This window comes from Cydia splendana, chromosome 14 (assembly GCF_910591565.1).
Source record: "Cydia splendana chromosome 14, ilCydSple1.2, whole genome shotgun sequence".
Classification (NCBI taxonomy): Eukaryota; Metazoa; Arthropoda; class Insecta; order Lepidoptera; family Tortricidae; genus Cydia; species Cydia splendana.
The window spans coordinates 7872704-7897868 of record NC_085973.1 but is presented as its reverse complement, the minus strand read 5'-3'; the positions used below and the strand labels follow the sequence as shown (position 1 = coordinate 7897868).

The 25165-nt window shown below is 39.1% G+C and overlaps 1 protein-coding gene across 1 annotated transcript in view; it reads right to left on the bottom strand.

Moving 5' to 3' along the window:
* Nucleotides 1-246: 246 nt before the first annotated feature.
* LOC134796947 (cilia- and flagella-associated protein 61-like) overlaps nucleotides 247-25165 on the bottom strand; it is a 38604-nt gene continuing 13685 nt past the window's right edge. Inside the window, exons 3-29 of the mRNA XM_063769141.1 lie at nucleotides 24991-25151; nucleotides 24327-24471; nucleotides 23116-23251; nucleotides 22793-22941; nucleotides 22021-22114; nucleotides 18001-18179; nucleotides 16941-17035; nucleotides 16558-16669; nucleotides 15777-15888; nucleotides 15237-15313; nucleotides 12999-13175; nucleotides 11919-11997; nucleotides 10942-11064; nucleotides 10263-10375; nucleotides 10042-10173; nucleotides 9682-9876; nucleotides 9258-9386; nucleotides 8807-8964; nucleotides 7819-7997; nucleotides 6704-6899; nucleotides 5870-6039; nucleotides 5116-5216; nucleotides 4437-4572; nucleotides 4048-4221; nucleotides 3532-3645; nucleotides 2588-2674; nucleotides 247-454 (exon numbers count right to left, since the gene is read on the bottom strand). Of these exons, the coding sequence (XP_063625211.1) occupies nucleotides 284-454; nucleotides 2588-2674; nucleotides 3532-3645; nucleotides 4048-4221; nucleotides 4437-4572; nucleotides 5116-5216; nucleotides 5870-6039; nucleotides 6704-6899; nucleotides 7819-7997; nucleotides 8807-8964; nucleotides 9258-9386; nucleotides 9682-9876; nucleotides 10042-10173; nucleotides 10263-10375; nucleotides 10942-11064; nucleotides 11919-11997; nucleotides 12999-13175; nucleotides 15237-15313; nucleotides 15777-15888; nucleotides 16558-16669; nucleotides 16941-17035; nucleotides 18001-18179; nucleotides 22021-22114; nucleotides 22793-22941; nucleotides 23116-23251; nucleotides 24327-24471; nucleotides 24991-25151 (3694 nt within the window). The 3' untranslated portion in view covers nucleotides 247-283. The remainder of the gene's footprint in view (nucleotides 455-2587; nucleotides 2675-3531; nucleotides 3646-4047; nucleotides 4222-4436; nucleotides 4573-5115; nucleotides 5217-5869; nucleotides 6040-6703; nucleotides 6900-7818; nucleotides 7998-8806; nucleotides 8965-9257; nucleotides 9387-9681; nucleotides 9877-10041; nucleotides 10174-10262; nucleotides 10376-10941; nucleotides 11065-11918; nucleotides 11998-12998; nucleotides 13176-15236; nucleotides 15314-15776; nucleotides 15889-16557; nucleotides 16670-16940; nucleotides 17036-18000; nucleotides 18180-22020; nucleotides 22115-22792; nucleotides 22942-23115; nucleotides 23252-24326; nucleotides 24472-24990; nucleotides 25152-25165) is intronic.

Genomic DNA, 25165 nt, shown 5'->3' with positions numbered 1-25165 from the left:
ATCATTAGGGCACAAGGGGTCCGTGCCCAGGACCCCCATCCTCAGGGGGTAATATTTGATTACGCATAATAAATAGAAGATCATAGTAGAAAAATGTTAGTTCAATTAGCTTTCTTTACTTTCCAAAAGGGTCCCAAATTCTTATGTGCCCAAGGGCCCCAGCATAGTTTAAGACGGCCCTGGCCCCAGTCCTTATCCACTTAACATTAAAAGCCATGGCTAATATCTACTGCAGCAAGTTTACCTGTCTTCATTCGTAGTCTTCCTCGGAACAGCGCATATGTTAGATAAGATCGGCTCTGATGTTGGCGTACTGCGGATTCAACAGCCGGTGGCGGTCGAAGTAGCGCGCGAGGTGCGCCGTCACGATGCGGTCGCCGCCGAACGCGTTCCAAAATGCCCTCGCGTCGTTACGCATTATTGCACTTTGACCACACTCCTGGAAAATGTTCATTCAGTTAACCCTTTTCCAGGCCGAGTGCGTAGATTAGTGAATCTATAAAGTTTTCCCAAAAAAACCAAATACATTCCAATTAATCCAGTTTTGATGATTCATTTGAAGGCAAGTCACATGACAAGCGATATTTTTTCTCTTATCTTATCCCTTATACAGACAAATAGATCATGATGGCCAAAGTGACCTAATCCAAATGCATCGCTTTGCATTGCAAGTGTTATTTTATAGTAATTTACGTCAAATTTCTATGAAATTGTGACGTATAAATGACACTTGCACTGCGTATGCTATCAAAATCGTTGCAGGCTTATTTTCGTCTAACTCTAGGTTTTTGGCTACCCCCCTCCCTCACACAACCTCACGTGTATTTTTTTGATTTATTTTTCATTCGACCTAATTTTAAGATAAATAGTATTGTATATAGAAAATCTTGTTTATTTTTCTATTTTCGTTAAATGGACTCGATATTTTGAAGTGCAGAGTGAAGATTTATGTTTACCGAAACCGAGAAAAAGTATCTACTCATGTAATACAAAACAGTGGTTTTTTTTTTCTTACTTTCGTTCACTGTAGAAAAATACACGTGAGGTCTCTTTATACCCCCCCTCTCCCAACGTGATCTATCGTGATTTTTTCGTGACCCCCCTTCCCCTATCGAACCTCGCGTGATTTGTGCACAAGCCCTTACCGACGGTAGGTGTTCCTTTAAGTCCTCGTTCATCTGTAAAAAATAAGTGGATGCAAAATATTGACAATACACGACTGAACTTTCAAATTGAACAGAAAATCTAATATTCATAATTATTATTATCTATATTATACTAGATGACCCGGCGAACTTCACCTATACCTATATCTATCTATTGTTTTTGCTCTTTCTTATTTTTTTTCTTTCATAATAACCTTCTCCTGACAATAACAAACACAACGCAGAAAGAATCAGCGAAATTGGTCCAGCCGTTCACGCGTGATGCCGTGACCAAGGGAAAGGATTCATTTTTAGGGTTCCGTATCCAAAGGGTAAAAACGGGACCCTATTACTAAGACTCCACTGTCCGTCTGTCTGTCTGTCACCAGGCTGTATTTTTTGAAATTTTCACAGATGATAATATTTCTGTTGCCACAATTACTAAAAAGTAAGGAACCCTCGGTGGGCGAGTCAGACTCGCACTTTTCCGGTTTTTTATTATATAAATAGATAATAAATTATATGATTTATTATAATACTCACTTCGGTAGAAACGGGTATGAACCTTTCTATTACTGAGCGGACTGTACCAAGATTTGGCGCATTCTAGAAGAAGAAACAAACAATATACTAAGAATATAATTATGTATTTAAAAAGAAATGGTTGTATATAATTATAATATAATATGGGACACGTTTCTTCAGACAATAACGTCACTTTTGACACTGACACATCTAATCCATATCGTTTCTAGATCTATTCATTGACGTATTTTAAAGTTCGAATCGGGCCGCTACTCACCGTAAACACGGTATCACCGGATGCTGCTATCCCTCAGTATGGAAAATACCCCGTTTTCAATAGTATTTATAATGTAGATGACAATGTTTAGGGGTCATCCATTAATTACGTCACACGAACTTCTAGGTTTTTTTACCCCTCCCCCCCCTCCTTGTCACACATGGTCACATTTGGCAAACCCCTCCCCCCTGGTGTGACGTCACATTTCTGCAACGAAATCGGCAAATATTTATTTAATATTTTATCGAAATATTTTTGTCAAAATAAATATTAGTAATTTTATAACCCAAAACTAATAAAAAATAAAATAAACGAATAAAAACGATTATCGTTTCAAAACCTTGTTATTTAAATGATAATTAGCGTATAAAATAATTTAAATACATTTTCGGTTAGAGAAGTTAAAGTGAAGTCACAAAGTTTATGACTCCCCCCTCCCCCTTGTCACAACATGTCACATTTTCTTGACCCCCTCCCTCCCCCTAAACGTGTGATGTAATTAATGGATGACCCCTTACTTGAAATGAAATTGTCAATGATTGTAATAGTCCTACTCGATACTCACCCCAGGGCGAAAGAAGCAGCTCGGTTCCGACTTACAAGCATGGATACTAGTAGAACAAGATATAGTGTTTGTGACCATTTCCGGGCTTTCCACTCCGTCTTCATTAAAACTCATATCATCATGTGCGAACAGCGAGAAATGAGACTTGACTAAATCATACACCTGCAAGGTTGTTGTGATATGATTAAAAACATATTTGTCTCAAAATGTAAGGTCTATTTACTAGATTCAGTTTCCACAAAAAACCTTACACACCTTTCAGCATTGATGTATCTTCAAAATATGTGTCTGTGCATTGGTTTAAACCACGTTCGCATGAATAGGTAAGTAGTTTGACAGATTCCAAAAATTTGGTCGGTGCACTGCACTACAAGTCAATTTTCTACGGTGCGGGATCTCGATTGCGAAGTGGTAGCGATACTGAAGCTAACTAAGAACTTCAAACCCAGTATATCACTAAGGATAGGGATATTATTATCTTGGAACATAAAGAATCCACGTTCGGAGTTCGAATTTCAGTCGTAACGACTCTCTATATAGTCTATACTAATTCACAATCAAGGCTGTCTAGTTTAACAATAACTTTAGAGGGTATGTATTTTAAATACGACCCGCGCCCATTGACGTTTAATATCTAAGGACGGGCCTTACGGGCACTAAAATGGTACTAGTTCAGCGGTGTCAGTGTCACTCACGAATTCGTGCAAATCGTGCATTGTAACACAACTAGTTGCGACCAATCGCGCGCGTGATGCGAACTCATCAACCGATTGCGTTGTAGCGGTGTCACACCGCTGTACTGGCCCGTACATTCTTATTGCCCGTAAGGCTAGTCCTTAGATATACGTCAATACCCGCGCCAAATTTCTGTTCTAAGAGACTATTGCTCTACATAAATCTATTGTCTGGCCATCAATTTTCGCTAGTAAAGGAAGCAATAAATTAGAAAAGTGTAGTGACAAAATTGTTGGTAGATACTTTTATAAACCTATAGAATCTATTGAATAAACTGTTATTACCGTCCCAACATTTTGTTGGCAAATAACTCTGATTAGGTTCCCGAACGCCTCCTGGTACAATGCCGACATCCACGGCTGCATAAAGAACTCGTAAAAATCGTCAATCTTGTTCATCTGTGAAATTCAATCGCCTGATTGCATTTGACTCTGCGCTGACAATTTTCGCGTGTCACCAATATCAACAATTATGTAATGTAGCGAATTTCAATATAACAAATCAGAGCATATGTTGCAATACTACAGCTACAGTTAATTTATATATACAATACAATACAATACAATACAATACAATACAATACAAATACTCTTTATTGCACACCTCATTACAGAAAACAACAGATATACAGTATCTGATCTAATAATACCGTCTAATGTTTTTATTGGAATGTATGCACTGTACGCTATAGGTATCTTTAAGGAAAGTAGATTATCAATCTTGGTTCGCAAATTACAATAATTTTGCCTGTAATTTTTTCCGGCCAAAACCTTATTTTTGAAAGCTATAATCATATTTACCATATATCTAGCAAGCAAGTTGTTAAACAGAGACTCATGCATTCCGTGAATTAGAGCGAGTATATTGTAGCAAGGAACTTTTTTGGCCAGGCATGTGACGCAATCTATGCAATGGAACTCGTCAACTCGCAGTTGGAAATAGTTGCCGTCCTTGTCCGTAGTCAGCGAATGGCCCTGGATAATAAGAAATAGTTTGCATTATTGTAAAGGTAATTTCATTAATACCACAAAAACCCAAAATATCAGAAATTTATAAATAATTTCCATTTTTTTTTTCAACTTGGAAAGGTACACAATATACTGCCCCGTGATCACAAAGAATCCACAAAGTTAGTAGGTAATTTGTGAACTAATTCTTAACGTCTGTTTTAAATCAAGCTGACACTTACTTGATGAGGCAAGGTCAGTCTGACTTCCATCGGTGTGTCCACACCAGGCGACTTCAGGTGCAAATAATACAGTGGGCCCGGGAAAGTAGCCGCAAGTAAAAGAGGCGACACAAATTCCATCACAGGTTCCCACCTAAGAAATTAAGTTATACCTATTTAGCGTGTAACGCTGCGTCTTACGTAAGCGAACAACTCGCGAACGCGACACGGCGCGGCGGCGCGGCGCGGCGGGCCCAAGGCGTTCGTGGTCGCAACGAGATCGCCCACGTAGGGACACTTCTATAGGTATCAACGGATTGATTCACCCCGCGCCGCATCGCTTCGCTTCGCGTTCGCGTGTTGTTCGCCTACGTAGTACGCTGCGTAAGCATAGACAAAATATCTAACCCTAATAATAGACGTAGATACACAGTTTACAAAAATATTACAGCACGAAAGTTCATATTCAATTTTTACCATGATGTCCTAAGCCCATATTGCTCTAATCGTCATGGTCTATTAAATATAAGAATGCATTTACTTACTTTCGGTTCTTTTCCAGTGACGGTCTAGTCAGTTTTTCTATGCTTGGATGAGGGAAGCTGAAAAATTAAATATTTATCTAAGCATCCTAATATTCCTGCACGATTAGGAATATGGGGTATATTATACAAAAATAAGTAAGGTATACAAAGTTTACCAGTTCAGTAAGCTCGATCTGTATCTTGGCATGGGATCCGAAAGTTCCTCCGGATCCGCCATCACGAAAGGGTCCATTTGACGCAGGAATATATTCGCAAGCTGAAATTATACAATCCTATGATATGATAGTAAGACTCGAAAGTAGGTACACGCGTACCTATAGGGCTCGCTTTCTTGCAGCGCTCTACAACCTCGCTCAGCTCGGTTGCTTACTCTTAACTTAATCTAGGGTATGCTCCTGGTACTAGTTTTCTATACAAAATTAAGTCGTTCCAGAAGCAAGAATTCCCGATTCTCGTCATACAAATTCAGTACCTCCAGTAAGTTTCGATAGGTTAGTTAGTAGTCATAAGCCATCACGATCAGATAAAATAAGTAATACCTAACAAAAATCGCTCTGTCCACGTAGTCCTACTGCCTTTGTCCTACCAATCGGATCACTGAACTTTTCTTTTCCGCTTGGTCCGATTAATCGGACTACAAGGAATTGCAATTCCGCTTCATCCTACCGATCGGATCACATGAACTTTTTTTTCCTATTAGTTCGATTAATCGGAGTAGGTACAAGGAATTGTAATTCCGCTTCATCCTACCGATAAGGCCAAATTTTAAAATAAATAAATAAATAAATATGTATAACAAGTGATTTTCAGTTGTAGCTGTGAAAAGCACTGTTTAATTACTTAAAATTAAAAATTGAAATGAATTGACTGAATTGAGATTGTTCTTTTAGAAACTTGAGAAACCCTTACCGCCTCGCCCACGTCCTCGGAGCAACGATCACGGTGCAACTGGCGGTCAGCGCGCAACCGTCTCGAGTACTGAACGGAGGTACCCGCGCCATACACGTGGGCATCATTGGTCTTGAACTTCGTGTCTACCACTAAGCCGCCGTCATATACTAGTCCGCACTCGCTAATCGCTGAAAACCACAACTGAATCACTTTGAACATGTTTAAATACCGAGCGTTATGTTCCATTGAATATTTTCAATGACTTAACTGACCAATCACATATATTGCAATCAAATACAGTCTATCAGACAATTTACACAATTAGGCAGGTGACGTCTTCATACGAGTTAGCAGTGAGAGAAACAATGTACTAATACGTACCTACCTATATCTCACTCTCCACCATAGAGTAATATAAGTAAACTTATAGTAAACTTACATAGAGTAATATAATCGTGCTTGGGTAAGTATATTATACAAAAGTAGGTAAGGTAAGGTATACAAAGTTTACCAGTTTAGTAAGCTCGATCTGTATCTTGGCATGGGATCCGAAACTTCCGATTCCGGATCTAAGTAAACTTATATTACTCTATGCTCTCCACTACACTCTCCTGTGTAACTGTTCCAAGGTCATGGAAATAGCATGGCTATAGTAACTATAACTAGGTAATATATCCAATTCAATCCCATCTTGTTATCATATCAAATAATGAAGGTACCTATGTGGTCTTAGATATGAGTACTCACTGAATTCTGGCATGACAATAATGTCCAGACAGCTGCAGAGAGAGGTGACTTCCCCTGCATACAATCAGTCTATGCAGGGGGGGTCACCAGTGCAGCTGACTGTACCTTTAAAAGCATAATAGTTAATAGCCTTCAAGCCGTAATAAAAAAGAGCGAAGCAGGGTATGGAGATCGTATGGAGTGGCGACATCACGTCCAGGCTGGTGATGCGACTCCCCTCGAACTGCCAGCTTACGAAGTGACATTCACGGTATACGTAAATTCCCAAATTGTCTAAGCTTGCTTGGACTCTTTCATCGATCTAAGTCAAAAGAAAATGTATTATTGTCTGAAGTACTCGTACTCAATATTTAAATAACTTAAACAATAAATAATAAAATAAAAACCGGGCAAGTGCGAGTCGGACACGCACACGAAGGGTTCCGTACCGTTATCTATAAAAACGGTCACCCATCCAAGTACTGACCCCGCCCGTTGCTTAACTTCGGTCAAAAATCACGTTTGTTGTATGGGAGCCCCACTTAAATCTTTATTTTATTCTGTTTTTAGTATTTGTTGTTATAGCGGCAACAGACTAATTTCATCTGTCTAGATATCACAGATCACGAGATACAGCCTGGTGACAGACTGACGGACGGACGGACGGACGGAAGGACAGAGGAGTCTTAGTAATAGGGTCCCGTTTTACCCTTTGGGTACGGGAACCCTAATAAATATGAAATTTAGGTATGCGAAACCAAATCGAGTGTAAGGATTATCGCAACATGGCAAGAAAACATTCGCTACGGCGTAAGCACAAGCAGGAGGCTTATGGCACAGGAACGCTGCAACAGTATCATTATACAGAATGCTTTTGTTTCCGCGATTTCAGGGTTGGCCCCATAGTAAAAGTTATTTTTTACATGTTTATGCAAGTAGCTGACGTCTTTCCACCGCAATACAAACGGCTGCCGGTTTTTTTATTTATAATAACATCTAAACTATCTTCTGATAAAGTATCAAACGGGAGGCGATGACATTTTTTTTACATGTTTCGGTGGCTGCCATTCCTCAACCCACCAACGGAGCGGCAGCTGACGTCCATGAGGGATCATCATACATAGCCGTTAACCAATATACGAGTTATGGCCCGGGAGGCGATTGGTCATGGAAATCTGTTCGTGGCTCGCAGTCCATTATGATAATGCTAACTTTACATTCATAGAGTCGAAGATACACACCACTTCATCGTTAAAACAGTTGACTCTCATCACGTTGCGGTCAAGAGGCGGGAATGGCTCCACAAAGGCGATCTCCTTAGGAGCGATGCCTAGTTCAAGCAGAGCCGCCATAGTGCTGTAGGACTCCATGTGGTCTCCGTACACAATTATCTGATTCTTGGCGCTTAAGTGTTCGGGGCCTAGACATGAAACAACAAGCTTAAAAGTTGAACCTTCTATAGGATCGAAGGGAAATGTTAACGAAGGGGATCTCCTGAGGAGGGATGCCCAGGTTGTAGCGGCCATGGTACTGCATGGGCTGGAGGTGGGCACCGTAAACGATTCTTGTCGCTTAAGGGTAGGTGGTCGCGGCCTGGATATTTTAAACAAGCTAGGTAAGACCCCTTGCAAGAAAATAATCTAGCTTCTTAATTTTACCTGCAACATTAATTGCAATTATGAAACGTTGCAATTACGCCTGGTTTAATTAGGTAATAATGAATACCTAAAACTGATAACTATAGTTCGTTTTTTTAGCATTAGAAAGAACTTGAAAGAAGGTAAGCGATCTTGACATGTCTTTTAATTAAAAAACGCTTTTTAAAAATCAGTAACTATTATTTATGAAACCAGAAGAATATAAATAATCGTATTAGATTCATAATTGTTACATATTTGCCGTAACTTATTTTAAAAATGTGTTTTTCAATTAAAAGACACATCAAGATTGTTTACCTTATTTCTAATGCTATTAAAAACACGAACTATAAGTGTTTATTCTCTCAAGCTCTCGAAAATATAAAAAACAGCAACACTCCTAATTGTATATCGGTGAACCTTATTTCAAAAGGCGTAAGGTCCACCGATGTACCTACAGTTAACAGTGTGAGCGACGGTATGTAGTATGCTATGGCATAACTAGACTTAGATTTTCAGCCTGTGTGTGTTTTAGCTTTACATAAGTATTTGCTAGTTATTTTATAATATAGCAATGCGTAAAGTTCCGTACGTGCATTGATCATGGTCATTAGCCTTCTCAAGCAAATGTTGGCTTCGTACATGGAGTTAATCACGAACACGTTTTCGGGCAAGTCGGGCCGCGGCGGCACTTTGTCTGGCCGGTACTTGGGGTTGTCCATCAATATCCTCTCACACGGCTTACCCTTACTGTCGCAACAAAAAAAGGAAAAAAAGTCAAAAAGAACGCTACAAAAATCACATCCCTTCCAAAATATATAACAAACCGTCATCCTTCACATTCGTCTTGTTCAGTCACCATCGGATATATCTGTGCGGCGAATATCTCCTCAAATACCTGAACAAAGCCACGTCAAGACTTAAGTATATTCAGGTATTTCTGAGAACCTTGGCCGCTCCGATATATCTGTTGGCGACTGTTCAACGTGATAGATAAGAACTACAATTAGACCAACTGGGTTGCAATGTATTATTGCAATTACCTCATCTTTTTGCTATGAGCGAAGGACTCCGCCAAATAATCCGGGTGTTGAAACTGCTGGCCACATGTCAATACCAGCTCGTCGTAGTACTTTACCGCTCCGCTTTGCAGCCGGATCAATTTCTTCTTTCTGAGATTATAAACATACATGTAGACAATCGTACAACAGATTTAGAATCATAAGAAAGTCAGAGCGCACTAAGTTTGATCATAAAGGCACTGAAAAAACATGAAACTATTACGGGCCCTTCACATATCACGCTAAACATATCTACTTCCCTATTCCCAGTAGGTATCCTAACCGCAGTAATACCTACACTAGATACTTTCAGATCTCTAGAGACAGAATCTGACGGCATCGGAATATTCATAGACTAGGTACCTTGCTCGTAGGACGTTGTTATTGTGAGATAATTTGTAGGTACCTATTAATCTCCACCAAAACGCCAGTCATACAGTCCACGTAGTAATACAACGGGAGGCACTTCATATATCGATCCGTGTATCGACCACTCCTGGGGACGCAGGTCTCCGCCGCCGGAATACAGTCACACAGCATCGGAAGACCGTGCTCGGATACAAGGGTTATATTCGTAAATGTCAGGTAATGGGATGCGGGACTGTATAGAAAAATTACAATTTGTTAATTACATGATATGACCTCATAACAGTCATAACATTAGGTAAGTTTCATCTTAAGGTTTATAATGTTTCACTTGTAGTAACAACAATTGATGGATAGACGGATAGCGGAGATTTAGGTATACTTTATATCTATTACTCACCCCATAAGTAGAGTTTCGATAAAGGCCAAGCCAGTCCGACTGGCGCCGACGACCACAATTCCATGGTTCACGTCCACTTTAGGCAACGCTGTCAACTGCGTCTCAATGCCAAACAATGCGCAACTTTTCGTTCTGTGTACAACGACAAAAAGTATATTTTTTTTATTTATCTGTGTGAACAAATAATTAAAAGCCATAAATGTTTAGTTTATTTAACTTACGAATCCCTCACTTTATCCAGATATTTGATCCCGGTGATATTAGGCACGGGATGGCGGTACGGCACGATGGGAACCATTCGTCCTGCCAGCGACATTATATTTCGGCTCGAGTACTGCAATTACATATACATAGCATGTATACGAAACTTAATTATCATTGAAACAGAACTTTCGCGGCTAGATCCATATCCAGACCTTAACCTACTCTATGGATCGTCACAAATGTCGGATCCTTGTAATTTTTTTTCAAAGGCCTCCTGTAAATTTCACCAGAACCTCTTACTTGTTGGAATCTTACCATTTTAAGCCTCATTGACTATTCGCTCTTGAAGTAATGTATATCAACTTTGTAATGTATTAACAAGAAAACCGCTAGAGATCTAATATTCTTGTCATTGTAACAACAGAAGTGACTTGGCGGGTTTGCAGTCTTTGCCGCCCTAGGCCCCAGGCCCTCTAGCCGCCCCTTTCTCAGCACATGGGTGCTGAGAAAGGGGCGGCCATATTGACTACACTTTGAGTTATTTCTTGTTATCAGCGAATTTTTTGTCACAATTTGCCGCCCCCATTAAACTTGCCGCCCTAGGCCCGGGCCTACTTGGCCTTAAGGCAAATGCGCCACTGAGTGACTGAGAAATCAAATTCCTTGCCCATACAAAAAATTACATAATTTAGGTACCTTGCCAGTTTTATTGAGCTGGCTCGGCCAGAACAGGTGGTAGAACTTGGAATGGCGTATGAGGTCGCGGAGATACCAGCGCGCGTGGGGCTCCAAGGCTGGCGAGAGTACCCCTGCAACGATCTGCCGCAATCACAAAAAAAAATATACATCATATCCAATTTTAAGAAAAAACCTACTTGATGTTTATTTATTTATTTTCAGGTTCTATTATAATATACCTTTTTATTTAAACCAATAAACATAATTCATGTCAAACTTGCAATAAAAGGTGACTTAAAATTAAAATAAAACTACCCACAAAACTAAAACTAATACCTTAAAAATAAATAAAACATAGCATGGGTGACCTAGCCCAATATTTATAATTTCAGGTATTCAGTTAAAATTTTATTATGAATCAATAAATAAATAACTTCTCGTGACAATGACGACGATTAAAATTTTCTAGACAGATTATGAATTCCTTTATTACGAAGGCTTATTGATAATTAATGTAGAATCCATTGCCATTTTCCAATATTAAAATCTATCACACTAATACGCTACCATTACCTAATAGCATTTATAACACATATAACTTACAGAAACGATGGTAATTTATACACTTAAAGCAAAAATCAGGCAGACGGAGGATCCTTTAGGTACTCTTTCTCATAGATAATAAGGTCTTCAAGAATATATCTCTGCAGTCACTCAAGCTATGAAAAGTAAGAGGGGAGGCAATAACACTTACCCAGTTTAAGTAAATATATTTGTAAAACAAGTGGATTTTACGCAGCGTACTACGTAGGCGAATAACACGCGAACGCGAAGCGAAGCGATGCGGCGCGGGGTGAAACAATCCTTTGGTACCTATAGAAGTGTCCTACGTGGGTGATCTCATTGCGAACGCGAACGCCTTGGGCCCGCCGCGCCGCGCCGCGCCGCGTCGATTTCGCGAGCTGTTCGCTTAAGTAAGACGTAGCGTTACTCACCGCGCCGTCGGTGCCCGCGCTTCTAGGTTCAGGCTCTAAGTCGTACTGCGTTCGGACCCCAACACAATTATCTAGAGACCTGTCCGGGAAATAAATTTATAGAGTCATTCTATCGACTAAAAGCCGCAAAATACGATCCTATTAAGGTTGTTTTCACTGAAATATGTATAATTACCTAACTTATATTTTAACTACAAATTGATATAACTATATAAAAAAATATGGGTGCACACATTATACCTACTCAAAAATATATCCCATAGCTTGTCAGCGAAATAAGAACTGTCCCATGTCCCATATTTTTGAGTAGGTAAGTTATATGCAGCCATATTTTTACACTTGACTGTACATACACTATATTGATAAACATCTTGGTTGTCCCTTAACCTTTTGAACGCCAAACGGCGCATCCATTTGCCGTGCCACCGACGCCACGGGGGTAAAATTTAGTTTTGTGAATAAATAATGCCAACCTAAAAGTGGGGTGTTTTTCAGTAGATTTTCATCAAAAAACGATCGACGTCAAATGCCGTCTTTGGCGTCGTTGTCACGATTTTGCGTTGACGTCAATTGCCGTCTTTGGCGTTCAAAAGGTTAAAAAGTGCGAGATTACGAAGTAATGAAGGTAAATTGGTTTGTTTACATTATTTTCAATTTCTATGAAATTGCTTTTCAGTCTTGCATATCAAACAGCACATTATAGTATTTTTAACTCAATATGGGTAGGGTCACAGGTATTATCTCCATATAATGTATAGGTAATATGAACTAAAAACGCTAAATCTCGAGTTTGAAAAATAGGTACCTACCTACTATAAGTTGTATAATTACTCGAATATAACTACTCCAACGGCCTGACGCTGGCTGAACAGCACGTAATAGGCGTCCAACTCGTCCGATACGAGACTCTTCTCCAGGAGCCCACACACAGCACATTATAGTATTTTTCAAACTATAATGTGATGTGCTATAATGATATAATTTATAACCAAAAACGCCAAATCTCACAAAATTTTATTGAAATGACACCTGTCAGCCATCGAGTTTGAAAAATAGGTACACTATAACTTGTATAATTACTCGAGGATAACTACTCCAACGGCCTCGCGCTGGCTCAACAGCACGTAGGCGTCCAACTCGTCCGATACGAGACTCATCTCCAGGAGTCGAAGTATGTCATGTTTGTCGTGTACATGTTCAAGGATGTGAGCTATGGACGGGAAGTCGAACGCTTCTGCTGGACGAACTGCCACGGTCCTAGAGATACGAAACAATATTGGAAAAAATACTACACTAAATCATGTCTAAGAGTGGGGCCAAAGTTACGTTGAAAACTTAGAATGCAATGTTAAATTTTCTAACAAATACTAACATAAAAGTACTTAAGGGATAAGAATAAACGATTAAACGCATTTAAACATGGCATTAACAATAACAAATAACGCCACCGTAGCTCGGATACGCGGATCGGTACGCGCGATAGTGTACACCCATTGTAACACCAGATTATTGACACGTATATGACGTATACCGTTATTAAATTTGTACAACGGGACTTAATAGCGTATTTAAGTTTGGCTGCCATTTAACTGATCACCAGATTTAATAAAATTTAATACCAAAAAAATCTACTTTACCACCCTAAAATAATAAACGATCACCAAAATTATAACACCATTTTAATGTGAAATGATTACCAATTTTATTACATTTTACTATCCTATTAAAGGAAATGACACCAAACTAATCATTATTAACCCAAAAATTGTAAATGATTACCAAATTTCAAACCCCATTTTAATGTGAAATGATAACCAAATTTTTACATCTTGCTATCCTATTAAATAAAATGACACCAAAATAATCATTGTAAACCCAAAAATAGTAAATGACCACCAAAATTAGAACTCCATTTTAATGTAAAATTCTAACCAAATTTTTAAATCTTGCTATCCTATTAAAGCAAATGACTCCAAAATAATCATTGTAAACCCAAAAATAGTAAATGACCACCAAAATTGTAACCACATTTTAATTAAAAATGTGCAAATATTTGAGACGCTTAACTTCAAACTCGGGTAAATCCATCTGTCAGATTATGCGATTTTGGTATAAAGAAAAGGTGATAGGGTAGATATTTGCTGAGAGGGTCGAATGGATTTACCCGAGTTTGTAGTTAAGCGACACATTTAATATATCGTTATCCTATTAAATTAATTAATCCACTTCGTCATCTTTTTCTAACCTAACCTAACCCACTTTTCTAGTAGCATTTCGTTTCTGTATGGATTGCAGTTCAAACCTAACCTAACCCACTTTTCTAGTAGCATTTCGTTTCTGTAAGGGTCGCAGTTCAAACCTAACCTAACCCACTTTTCTAGTAGCATTTCTTTTCTGTATGGGTCGCAGTTCAAACCTAACCTAACTCACTTTTCTAGTAGCATTTCGTTTCTGTATGGGTCTCAGTTCAAACCTAACCTAACCCATTTTTCTAGTAGCATTTCGTTTCTGTAAGGGTCGCAGTTTAAACCTGACCTAACCCACTTTTCTAGTAGCATTTCTTTTCTGTAAGGGTCGCAGTTCAAACCTAACCTAACCCACTTTTCTAGTAGTATTTCTTTTCTGTAAGGGTCGCAGTTCAAACCTAACCTAACCCACTTTTCTAGTAGCATTTCTTTTCTGTAAGGGTCGCAGTTCAAACCTAACCTAACCCACTATTCTAGTAGCATTTCAGTATGCTACTAGAAGAGTAGGTTAGGTTAGGTAGGTATGCGGTGCGGGGTACGGGGGGTTGAGCGGGAGGGGCTAGTAATTTTGGCATCATTTTACTTTATTATAATATGTATACATTTTTTGGTAATCATAGTGGTTTATTTAGGTGAAAATATCGCATTAATTTGGTCTTCAAGATTTGGTGATCATTAATGATTTTTGGTGATCATTCAATATATTTGGTATTCGAATACAATTTGAAGTGCAGTCGTAATTAAAACGGTGGTACTTTTGTAATTTTAGGCCTTATTTTTTTGGTGTTCAGTAATTTTTTTTGGTAAGCATGATTTTTTTATTTAGGGTACCAAAGTATTTTTTGGTGGTCATTATATTTGTAGCCTTTAAGTTTTAAGATTTAATTTTAGTTTTAAATTTAATCGTGAAAGTTTAAACACGTATACCGTTATCCATAACTAACTGATATTCTTTATTAACTCGTATTCAGTATTTCTAGCTCCTTCCATGGTGGCCCTGGTTTTTTATTACCTACTTACTAATATTTTGCTGTGTGTATAAAGTTTAAATGCTTCTTCCGATCATACTTACTCGCGTACGGAGTTAACATGTGCCACATAGAGTGATTGGTTCGTGTACTTCTCCCGGTAGTGTTTGGGAGTAACTAGCTGAAACAATTGCAAAAAACATTACAATTAAAAAAAAGGATAGATACACTTTCCTTGTAGCGTACAAGCCCTTTCCAAAAAAATATTATAATGATAATGACCACTTCGTGGAGTTATCGAGACGTCACTTCCGTCTGATATAATTATGCTCCTCCGTAGGCCGTAGGTATTATATACCGTTATACTTTTTAGCGAAAATGAGGCTATATATATAGTGATTCCATTATACCGTGTATTGTACCTATGATTGAGTATGTAAAACTTTAGGTACTTACGTACCTTTGATGTACTTACCGTACAGTGATAAGGAACTCCTCGGCAACATTTTTTTCAGGGATCACAAACTGTATGGAATAAAATCAACAAAGGGCTGTTCTCTTTATAAATTCACGGAACACTCCAGGTGTTCCCAGAGACCACCGGTTAAGGACCACTGCTCTAAATAGATCTACTCTGATTATACCGTAAAATGTTCAAGGAGAGGAAATGCTGGTTGGTTCGATGGGAGACACAACACACAATAATCTCTGTCGGGAAACATCTCGAACGCTGTCTGCAGAATGTCGTACCCATATCTGAAAGTGAATTGTTTTCTATAGAATTGATAAATATACATAAAATAAATTGTTTCACAGTGGTCACGAAATGAAATTTACGGGAATATGTAGAAAATACAAGATCTATCAATTCTATCATATTTTTAGTTTTATCCTTTCTTGTAAATAAATGGTATACTTACATCAGACAATATATAATTAAGTAGACACAATGTGAGTTATTAGATTCGACGTACCATAACATCAAAAAATATACATTAACAGCCGGGATACCAAAATTAAATCCCGGTTATATTATTTGAAAAAAATACCGGTATTCAAGTTCTGACTGTGAATGCGATCGTAGGTATTATATTTTTTAAATAAAATATGTAATAGAGAAACATTTATTCTTGGCCGGCATACAAAATAATAATAAACAAAACACAACTAAAAATAAACAAGTCAATGCATGAATGTAGAATTATAGGTACGAAATGAGACCACCTTAAGGAGCCCACAATAAATTACCAGTTCGCCGGACGATATCAGCCTGTCAGTTATTCGGAACTGTCACCTTTTGCGTTTAACTGACAGGCTGATATCGTCCGGCGAACAGCTGGTGATCTGTGAGCCGCTTTAGTATGATGCTGGCCTACGGAGCACTTTAAATTTATGTATTACTATATAGGTACATTTTAAACTTACCTTTCGTCGTAATCTTGTTGCATCGCAAACAATTCTAACAGAAAAGCGTTCGGGGTTCCCGGGTAGCGTACGATTTCCAACGCGGGACGAGTACGAACTTTGTCGGTTGATGCTGAAAATCACATACAATATCAGAATATTATTTTTTTTATAATTCAAGCGTTTATTGCTGACCGTATTTTTAATTAATCAAAAATCAACAATAAAACCCGAATCCGAAGCTACGTCATCAATTGAGAGGATTGTAACGTCTCCAAAATTACAGTTATAATTTAATATAGCTAACTCAACTTCGGTCACTCTCTCTCTCTCTTTCTCTCTCCTTTTTAAGCGCTATCAACATTATGGAGCAAATAATACATTTGTAATACATAGGTACTTACTTTGTTTCAGCTTATGAAAATCTAGTGTGGACGAAGGAAAAGTGGCCGATGTTTCTTTGGTCTCGACCACTTGCAGGGTCTTATCCGGTTGCAGCCTATGGGACAAATAAATCGTTTACTTGAAAGGGGTTGGAAAGTGTCAAAGGTTTCTATGGATGGCGCCAGCATCAGTTTTACCTGTCCCTAGCTTTGTTCTACAAGGGCGGGCGTAGCATCCAAGCCATAATATAAAAAAAACAACGGGTTGCACTCCGGGAGTGCCGACAGAAGTGAAAACTCAATGACTAGCCAGTGCGCTTAAATTTGTAGCGTTAATTGTTTAAAATTCGAATAGAATTTGTAAAGTTACCTTGCAGACCTCGCATCTAAATATATTTGGTCATGATATTTTGAGTTTTATTCACCAGTACTAGAGTTCACTTTTATTAGCGATTTCATCAAGATGTAGCTTTATTGAATTATATTGGAGTGATATAAAGTTAGAATGTAACTGTGAGATCCTCGTATTTCAGCCCGTACAAGATTAGAACATTGAGCTTTATTGCTTAATATAAAAGTCCAGTTTTAAATAATTGACCTGATACGTTATGACTAAAGTTCTTTGGTGAATAACATTGTCCGTCACACATAACATAACGTCACGCAAGCGCCCTGCGCCGCCTACATGAAACAGCAGGCTCAGGCATACATTTTCGCCGTGCGGTAGAAAGAGAGGAGAGACGCCTTACGCGTTACGCCTTACGCTGTCTCGAGTTTATCATTTTTTCCCCACCTCAAAAAATGCTCAGCGCCGCTAAAGAAGTTTTCACTTCAAAAACATTATTTGATAGTATCCGTAGGGTACACTACACTAAATTAAATGATAATACTAAAAATAAAGCTAAATAAAATTAACTTAATATTTACGTAGAAGGACTTTTCTCATACGGTTTCTCTTACCCCATCTCTTACCCCGAGAAAAATAAAGTAATGTTTTCCTCCCTTGACCTTAAGCCGATTCAGATAGTGATGATGGCACTGGTGGCTAAGAGATAGGTATGTCAAATAATTTGTTATTTACTCGAAGACTATATTGAGTTCCACGGAGAGCGGCCTCGGTATCCGCATCAGTTCATTAGTGATGTTGACTATGTCGTAATCTACTAGGTCGTCGTCGTTATCCACCATCGGCAGCTCGAAGATAACCTCTTCGGATTCCCATTGTGAAACGTCGCCGCTCAATAAGCTCCAGTTTAAGCTCTAAAGAAAAACAGACGATTTTAATCTATACACATAATAAAGCTGAAGAGGGTCGAAAGTCTGTACATGGAAGATATTTAAAAAAAAATTGCTGGGGATACGTAGAATCGATAACAGAACACGTTCCAACAATTTTTAGAATTTTTGTCTGTTTGTCTGTTTATCTATTTGTCTGTTTATTTGAACGCGCATCACGTGAAAACGGCTGAACGGATTTTGATGCAAACTTTACTAATCTGTCGAGAAAATCCCCGGCCAGGTTATAGGCTATAAAAATTCAACCCCTAAAAGGGGGGTTAGCCACAACACTCGATTGAGTTAAGTTTGCCCCTGAATCTTATGGCGCTACTTAGGAAGGAGGGGCAAACTTTTTTCAAATATGTGCTACCCCTATAGAGTACCCTGGTAAACTAACAGATGGCGCTGAATTTAATACGTTGTGACATGAATAAGCCACTGAGGAAGGATTTTGCCAAATTAACTCTAAGTTTAGAAGAGGGGGTACGGATATCAACAAATTTAATTGAATAATTATGTTGATTTAATAATACAACAAAATTAAACGACCGTAAATTAATTGCCACACATTGCACAGTGCCATCTTTTGGGGAACTGAGTAAACATTGAGTAATCAAGAAAACTAAAAATGAGTTTAAATAGTTACGTAGTGGTAAAATAAACACACATATCAACACGCGTATAATTGCATAATTATTTAAAATTATTAATTTTCTCCGTCATGAATTATACCTGATCGTAATTAAATCGCATCCATAAATTGCGCAAGCACTTAATAATGGCCACGAAGGTGGATACTTTGAAAAAAAACATTGACCTCTGTCATTTGCAGTGCTGGATTAACCCAAAAGCAAAATAAGCACTTGCTTAGGGCACCATGTCTAGGGGGCACCAAAACCTTAGGCAAAAAAACGCGCAGGCTGCATCAGCATTGCAGTCGTCGTGGAGTAGGTACCTTCACGAAACTTTTATACGTGTACAAGTACCCATCTAATAACGAAGGGTCGTAGGGATCAAGTAAGAGAGTGAGGGTACGTAAGAACATCTCCAACGTAGGCTTAATTTCGATTCTTTTTCTCCAGCGGTCACTTTAAAGTTATGGAAAAAAATCTTGCTTTCGGGCTTGCGGCCAGCCGATTTTTTCGACATAGGTTACCGATTTTATAGCGAATTTTGCTCTCTTGCATGCCAGATTTGTCGACCAAGCCGAGTTGTTTTTAGCCGCGATCCTGAGACCTAACTGTCAAACTGTTATAAGGGGCCCCGTGAAAGCCGAAAACTGAAAGCATCCTATCAAGTAGAGCTTTCGAGTGAATCCAAAGAGCGAGGAGTAGAAGAGTCGTGATTACATGCATAGATTCGATTTCAAGCCACTCTTTTGTAGTTCGGCGTTAGGTCTTATGCGAGGCCTTCTGCCTTACGGCAAAGTTGATCTTCTGCCTTAATTACACTTGGGCGTGGATCCAAATCCAAGCTTTCCTCTTTCGCAGCTGGGCCTTCTGTGCCTTGCTCACACTTCGCCAATTCAATTAACAATTAATGAATAAGCTCTGCTTTCTTGCATCTTTTCTGTATGAAAACAACCTCGCTGAGACCCTTAAATATCGAGCCCTATGCGAAGCTAGGCTGATAGAAAACTGTCCCATCCCTTCTCTGTATGAAATCCTGGATTCGCGCCAGGTTGGGACTAAAAGTAAAAATGTACAACCGTCTATCAAATTGCGTTTTTTATATCGAAAAATTTTCGCGCTCGCTTCGCTCGCGTTTTCAATAACTTTCTAAGATATGATAAAGGTGACATTCGGGTGGCGACTGCAGCAGCATTACTCTGTTGTAACGTTACTGCTGCATCACTGTCAATTTTCGTGATAAAATGATGTAACTGATTTCCATACTAAAAGTAAAAATGTACAACTGTCTATCAAATTGCGTTTTTTATATCGAAAAATTTTCGCGCTCGCTTCGCTCGCGTTTTCAATACCTTTCTAAGATATGATCAAAGTGACATTCGGGTAGCGACTGCAGGCAGCATTACTCTGTTGAAACGTTACTGCTGCAGCACTGTCAATTTTCGTGATAAAATGATGTGACTGATTTCCATACTATAAGTAAAAATGTACAACTGTCTATCAAATTGCGTTTTTATATCGAAAAATTTTCGCGCTACCTTCGCTCGCGTTTTCAATAACTTCCTAGGATATGATAAAGGTGACATTCGGGTGACGACTGCAGCAGCATTACTCTGTTGCAACGTTACTGCTGCATCACTGTAAATTTTTGTGATAAAATGATGTGACTGGTTTCCATACTAAAAGCAAAAATGTACAACTGTGTATCAAATTGCGTTTTTTATATCAAAACATTTTCGCGCTCGCTTCGCTCGCGTTTTCAATAACTTTCTAAGATATGATAAAAGTGACATTCGGGTGGCGACTGCAGGCAGCATTACTCTGTTGCAACGTTACTGCTGCAGCACTGTCAATTTTCGTGATAAAATGATGTGACTGATTTCCATACTAAAAGTAAAAATGTACAACTGTCTAACAAATTGAGTTTTTATATAGAAACATTTTCGCGCTCGCTTCGCTCGCGTTTTCAATAACATTCTAAGATATTATAAAGGTAACATTCGGGTGGTGACTGCAGCAGCATAGGTACTCTGTTGCAACGTTACTGCTGCGGCACTGTCAATTTTCGTGATAAAATGATATGACTGATTTCCATTCTTAGCTGTAATGCAGCATTCAATTTAATCTTGACGACCCTAGGGAGAGGGGGCACCATGGTCTAGAAATGCTTAGGACATCAAAATATCTTAATCCGGCACTGGTCGTTTGCGGAGTCAAACGATTTGGGACTCGCATTTTATACGCATTACCATGCCTTCCCGAAAAAAATCGAATCATTCACGAAAGTCTCGCAACGCAATGAGGTTACAAGGGACACGTGGTCTTCCTCAGGAGTCTGAAGAAGACCACGGTGAGTGGCGCTCTAGCCAAGCAGGCCGCTTCGCTTTCGCTCGCGCGCGTTTACCTTACTGTATCGTCCGATATATACCTACTACTCTGTCGTTTAAATCACGTGTAAAATTTGAATAAGGGCGAAAAAAACTATTGATTTTGGAGAGTAGTTTTATTCAGTGGTACCTAATTGTAAAATATTTTATCTGGACTACAGTCCTCTAGCGTATCCATCTGTCAAGTTCCGCCTCCAAGGGGAGAGGGAGAAAAATTAGGATTAGAAATTAGCCGCTTACTGACACAGACCGAATTCCACGCGGGCGGAGCCGCGGGCACAGCTAGTTAAAAATATCTAGGTATTATTTGCTCTTCCACACTCAATTGAAGAAATCATTTGAAAATCTGTTCACTACGGACACTACAGACAAACATAGTTTCGCACTTAAATATAGGTACAGACCGTCTACACTTTGCACCGACATCAGACCAAGACCAGGCACCGGAAAACTTTCGAGAACAGCGAGCCAACTAAACTAGAAATCACCAGTTCTAGGAATCTCAAAGAGTCGTAAAATTTTTTTTTCTGTGCTCTAAGAACTCTGGTGGCTTGAAGAGTCGCAATCATACCTCCTAAGAACTGCACCGACCCCTGGCGTAAATTGGAATCTACATAACATATAAGTAATATCCATGATTTTTATTATTATTCGATATTTTTATTATGAGAAATGTTTAAAAATACTATTAATTAATTAAATTTTAATTTTAGTTCATATTTAGTTAGTTTTGATGTTTTTTTTTGTACTCCATGATTTACATATTATCAAATCAATGAGAATGACCAGTGAACTACCACCCTTTACCTTCTTCTGGTCCGCTTTATCACAAGGACGAGGAACGGGATTGCCAGATCTCCTAAGATTCGGGTCACCTATCTCTGGCTTGCTGCTCCCCACACTGAAGACACAAGTTTTGAAGTCATCCAAAAGCATCGCACAGTAAGGGCCTGGCCCCATTTGTGACGCTGCGATGTAAACACAACGCAACGCAAAAATGAGGCCAGGCCCAAGTGGACGTGTAGAATTCAAAGTCACCTAAATTAATTAACATGGATTCGCCAAAACGATTTTTAGGGTTCCGTACCCAAAGGGTAAAAACGGGACCCTATTACTAAGACTCCATTGTCCGTCTGTCCGTCTGTCTTTCACCAGGCTGTATCTCATGAAAGTCATGAACAGTTGAAATTTGCACAGTTGATGTATTTCTGTAGCCGCTATAAGAAGAAATAGGGACTAAAGACAGGATAAAATAAATATTAATAATGTGTTTTTTTTTTTGCGTAATGGTACGGAACCCTTCGTGCGCGAATCCGACTCGCACTTAGCCGGTTTTTAAGTTTTACTGTGTGTCTATTACATTCGCTCCATTGGCCTATAAATTCAAACCAATGTAGGTAATTGCTTATTTATGTTAGCCTATTTCATATACCAATTTTATAACTACGTATAGACAAAATAATCACTAAATATCAAACATTTTTCCGATAAAAAACATTGAGCTAGGTACACAACACGCCTACAGCGCAAAGAGTGGTTAGCTAATTTGACTAGTCACTAGACAGAACTATGGACTTACATTTCTGCGGAAGAGTTGACGTATTGCACAACAGGCTTGCCGTTTAAATGACGGAGTCCCGCGAAAGGAGAGAGATCGTAGCTCTCCTCCAAAGACTCGAAGTCGATCATTGTGTTAAGGATCATCACTCCGACTGCCAATTCTTTATGCTAAATACATCAAAAGCTTTAAGTGGAAAATGATTCCTTCCTTATAATACCTAAGTATACTCTTTGGAAAACGATTTAATTGAGGTGATACCTATACGCTTGACGCCAAATTGTCATTATGTGGATTTGTTTTTATAAAGTTGTTATAATTTAATTTAAATATAGATGTCTCACTTCTCCAACTAAGAGAACCCGTTCAGATTCTGGATGCCGCGCTATCAATTCGCTGATATAGAACTCGCCGTACAATTCCCGTAGGCGTTTGGAATGCTGGTCGATTATTGGAACCAAGTCGTCGTTGTCCTCCTCGCTGAAATACAAACAGTGGTTAAGTAGTTAATAGTTATTTGTTTTGAATGAATGAATAATATTTATTTCAGGACAAGGACAAGCGTTTTACAAGAGGGCAAAGTTGTTGTTTAACCGCTCGTGCTAATATTGATACCCGAGTAAGCGAAAGATTCCGAAATTGAACCACGAACGTAGCGAGTGGTTCGAAAAATGGAATCTTGAGCGTTGCGAGGGTTTCAAAGCACGAGGGTTAAACAAAATTTGCCCCCGAGTGAAACACAAAATTTTTCACCACACCAACCCGAAGCAAATATTAAATGTAAAATATCAAACAAAATCAAACCAAATCAAATCCAGATGAATGTTATAAAATATTCATCATCCAAAATCATCATTTAAAAGTCAGTTCTACCAGCAAGCATAAGAAAACAACTCAAAATTTGCATTTGATTACTTTGCCCCACATGTGAATAAAATGCAACTTTGCTATCAGTTTTTGAAGCGCAAAGTAAGCCTTTCCGAGCTGGTGTGGTGAAAAGATCTAAGTCTGGGCATTGTAGGGACGTCGAGTTTTATTAAAGATAAAGCCTTTCATGATAAGAAAGAGCATTTTAAATTGGTTTAGAGTTCAATGCAATGAAGTGATCGGAAGATTCCGGTCCTTTTCCAACTCGTAAAGTCTCTGTAAAGGATCATCATCGTAAAGGATCATCATCTCAGCCTATATACGTCCCACTGCTGGGCTGCTACGAGCGGTAAATATCAAATGATATTTCGTACATAAGTTACGAAAAACTCATTGGTACGAGCCAGGATTTGAACCTGCGACCTCCGGATTGAAAGTCAGACGTCATATCCACTCGGCCACCACTGCTTCTCTGTAAAGGATGAATGGAACATAAGGTATGTTCCTTCATACTCTGGGCCTTGGAGACATATTCCCACTCTGCGACGCCGAAATGAGGAAGGATACGGGAAAAGCGGTGGCTCCTTTCGTTGGCTGCGTAGTCCGTCCACCCCGACACAGCATTGGGCTCAGAGTAGCTGAATAATTTAATATGTATGCAAAAAACGAGAGAAAGAGAGAGACTAACACCGCCCTTCGCACCCTGAGCCTCGGGCACACTTCTGAGCGCTCAGCCAAGTAGAGCGTAGGCACTAGATCGGGTGCTATCCCGCGCTCCGCCGCAGATACTCGTCGAAAAGAATTCTCGCAGCGATTATGTCCTGGCATTAGGACTGAAATACAAGCACACAGTATAGTAAACGCCTTTCCGAGCATACTTAGTTTTACTTGATGTGATTCACTTACTTGCATACAAAAGTCACTAACCAACCAAACCAAACCAGCCATGGTAATTCACTAATTTAGTAAGGCCATACTCGTAGCAATGCGTTTTCACACTATGTAACGAAAATCGTTCGAAGACGTTGGTCTCATTAGGCTAGTCAAGTATTTAGTGCTTCAGTAGCTTCGTTGTTTGTACCTACATTCTTACCTACAGTCTAAGCTTCTCTCATTAGTGCCGTGCGACCATCACTAAGGCTCTCTTAACGGGCCCACAGATTACCAGTTCGCCGGACGATATCAGCCTGTCAGTTAATCGCAAAAGGTTCCGAACAACTGACAGGCTGATATCGTTCGGCCAACTGGTAATCTGTGGGCCCCTTTAAGATTCACCTAGTCTAAAATTCAACCCCGGCAAAAAGTCCCATCCACGTCACCATTTAGCCGACTAGGTACACAAGAAGACTTACTTGGATATTGAGGCATGCACTTGATGAAAGCAACATTCATCAGGTACGAGTCGTGCATGAACAAACTTCTCAGTAGGCCGTCGACTACTTCGCGCCCGTAGAACTCGCTCCAACAAAGGAGATGGATGAAGAGGCTATTCCGAGCAGTCATTTGTATCATTCTGGGAATATACGT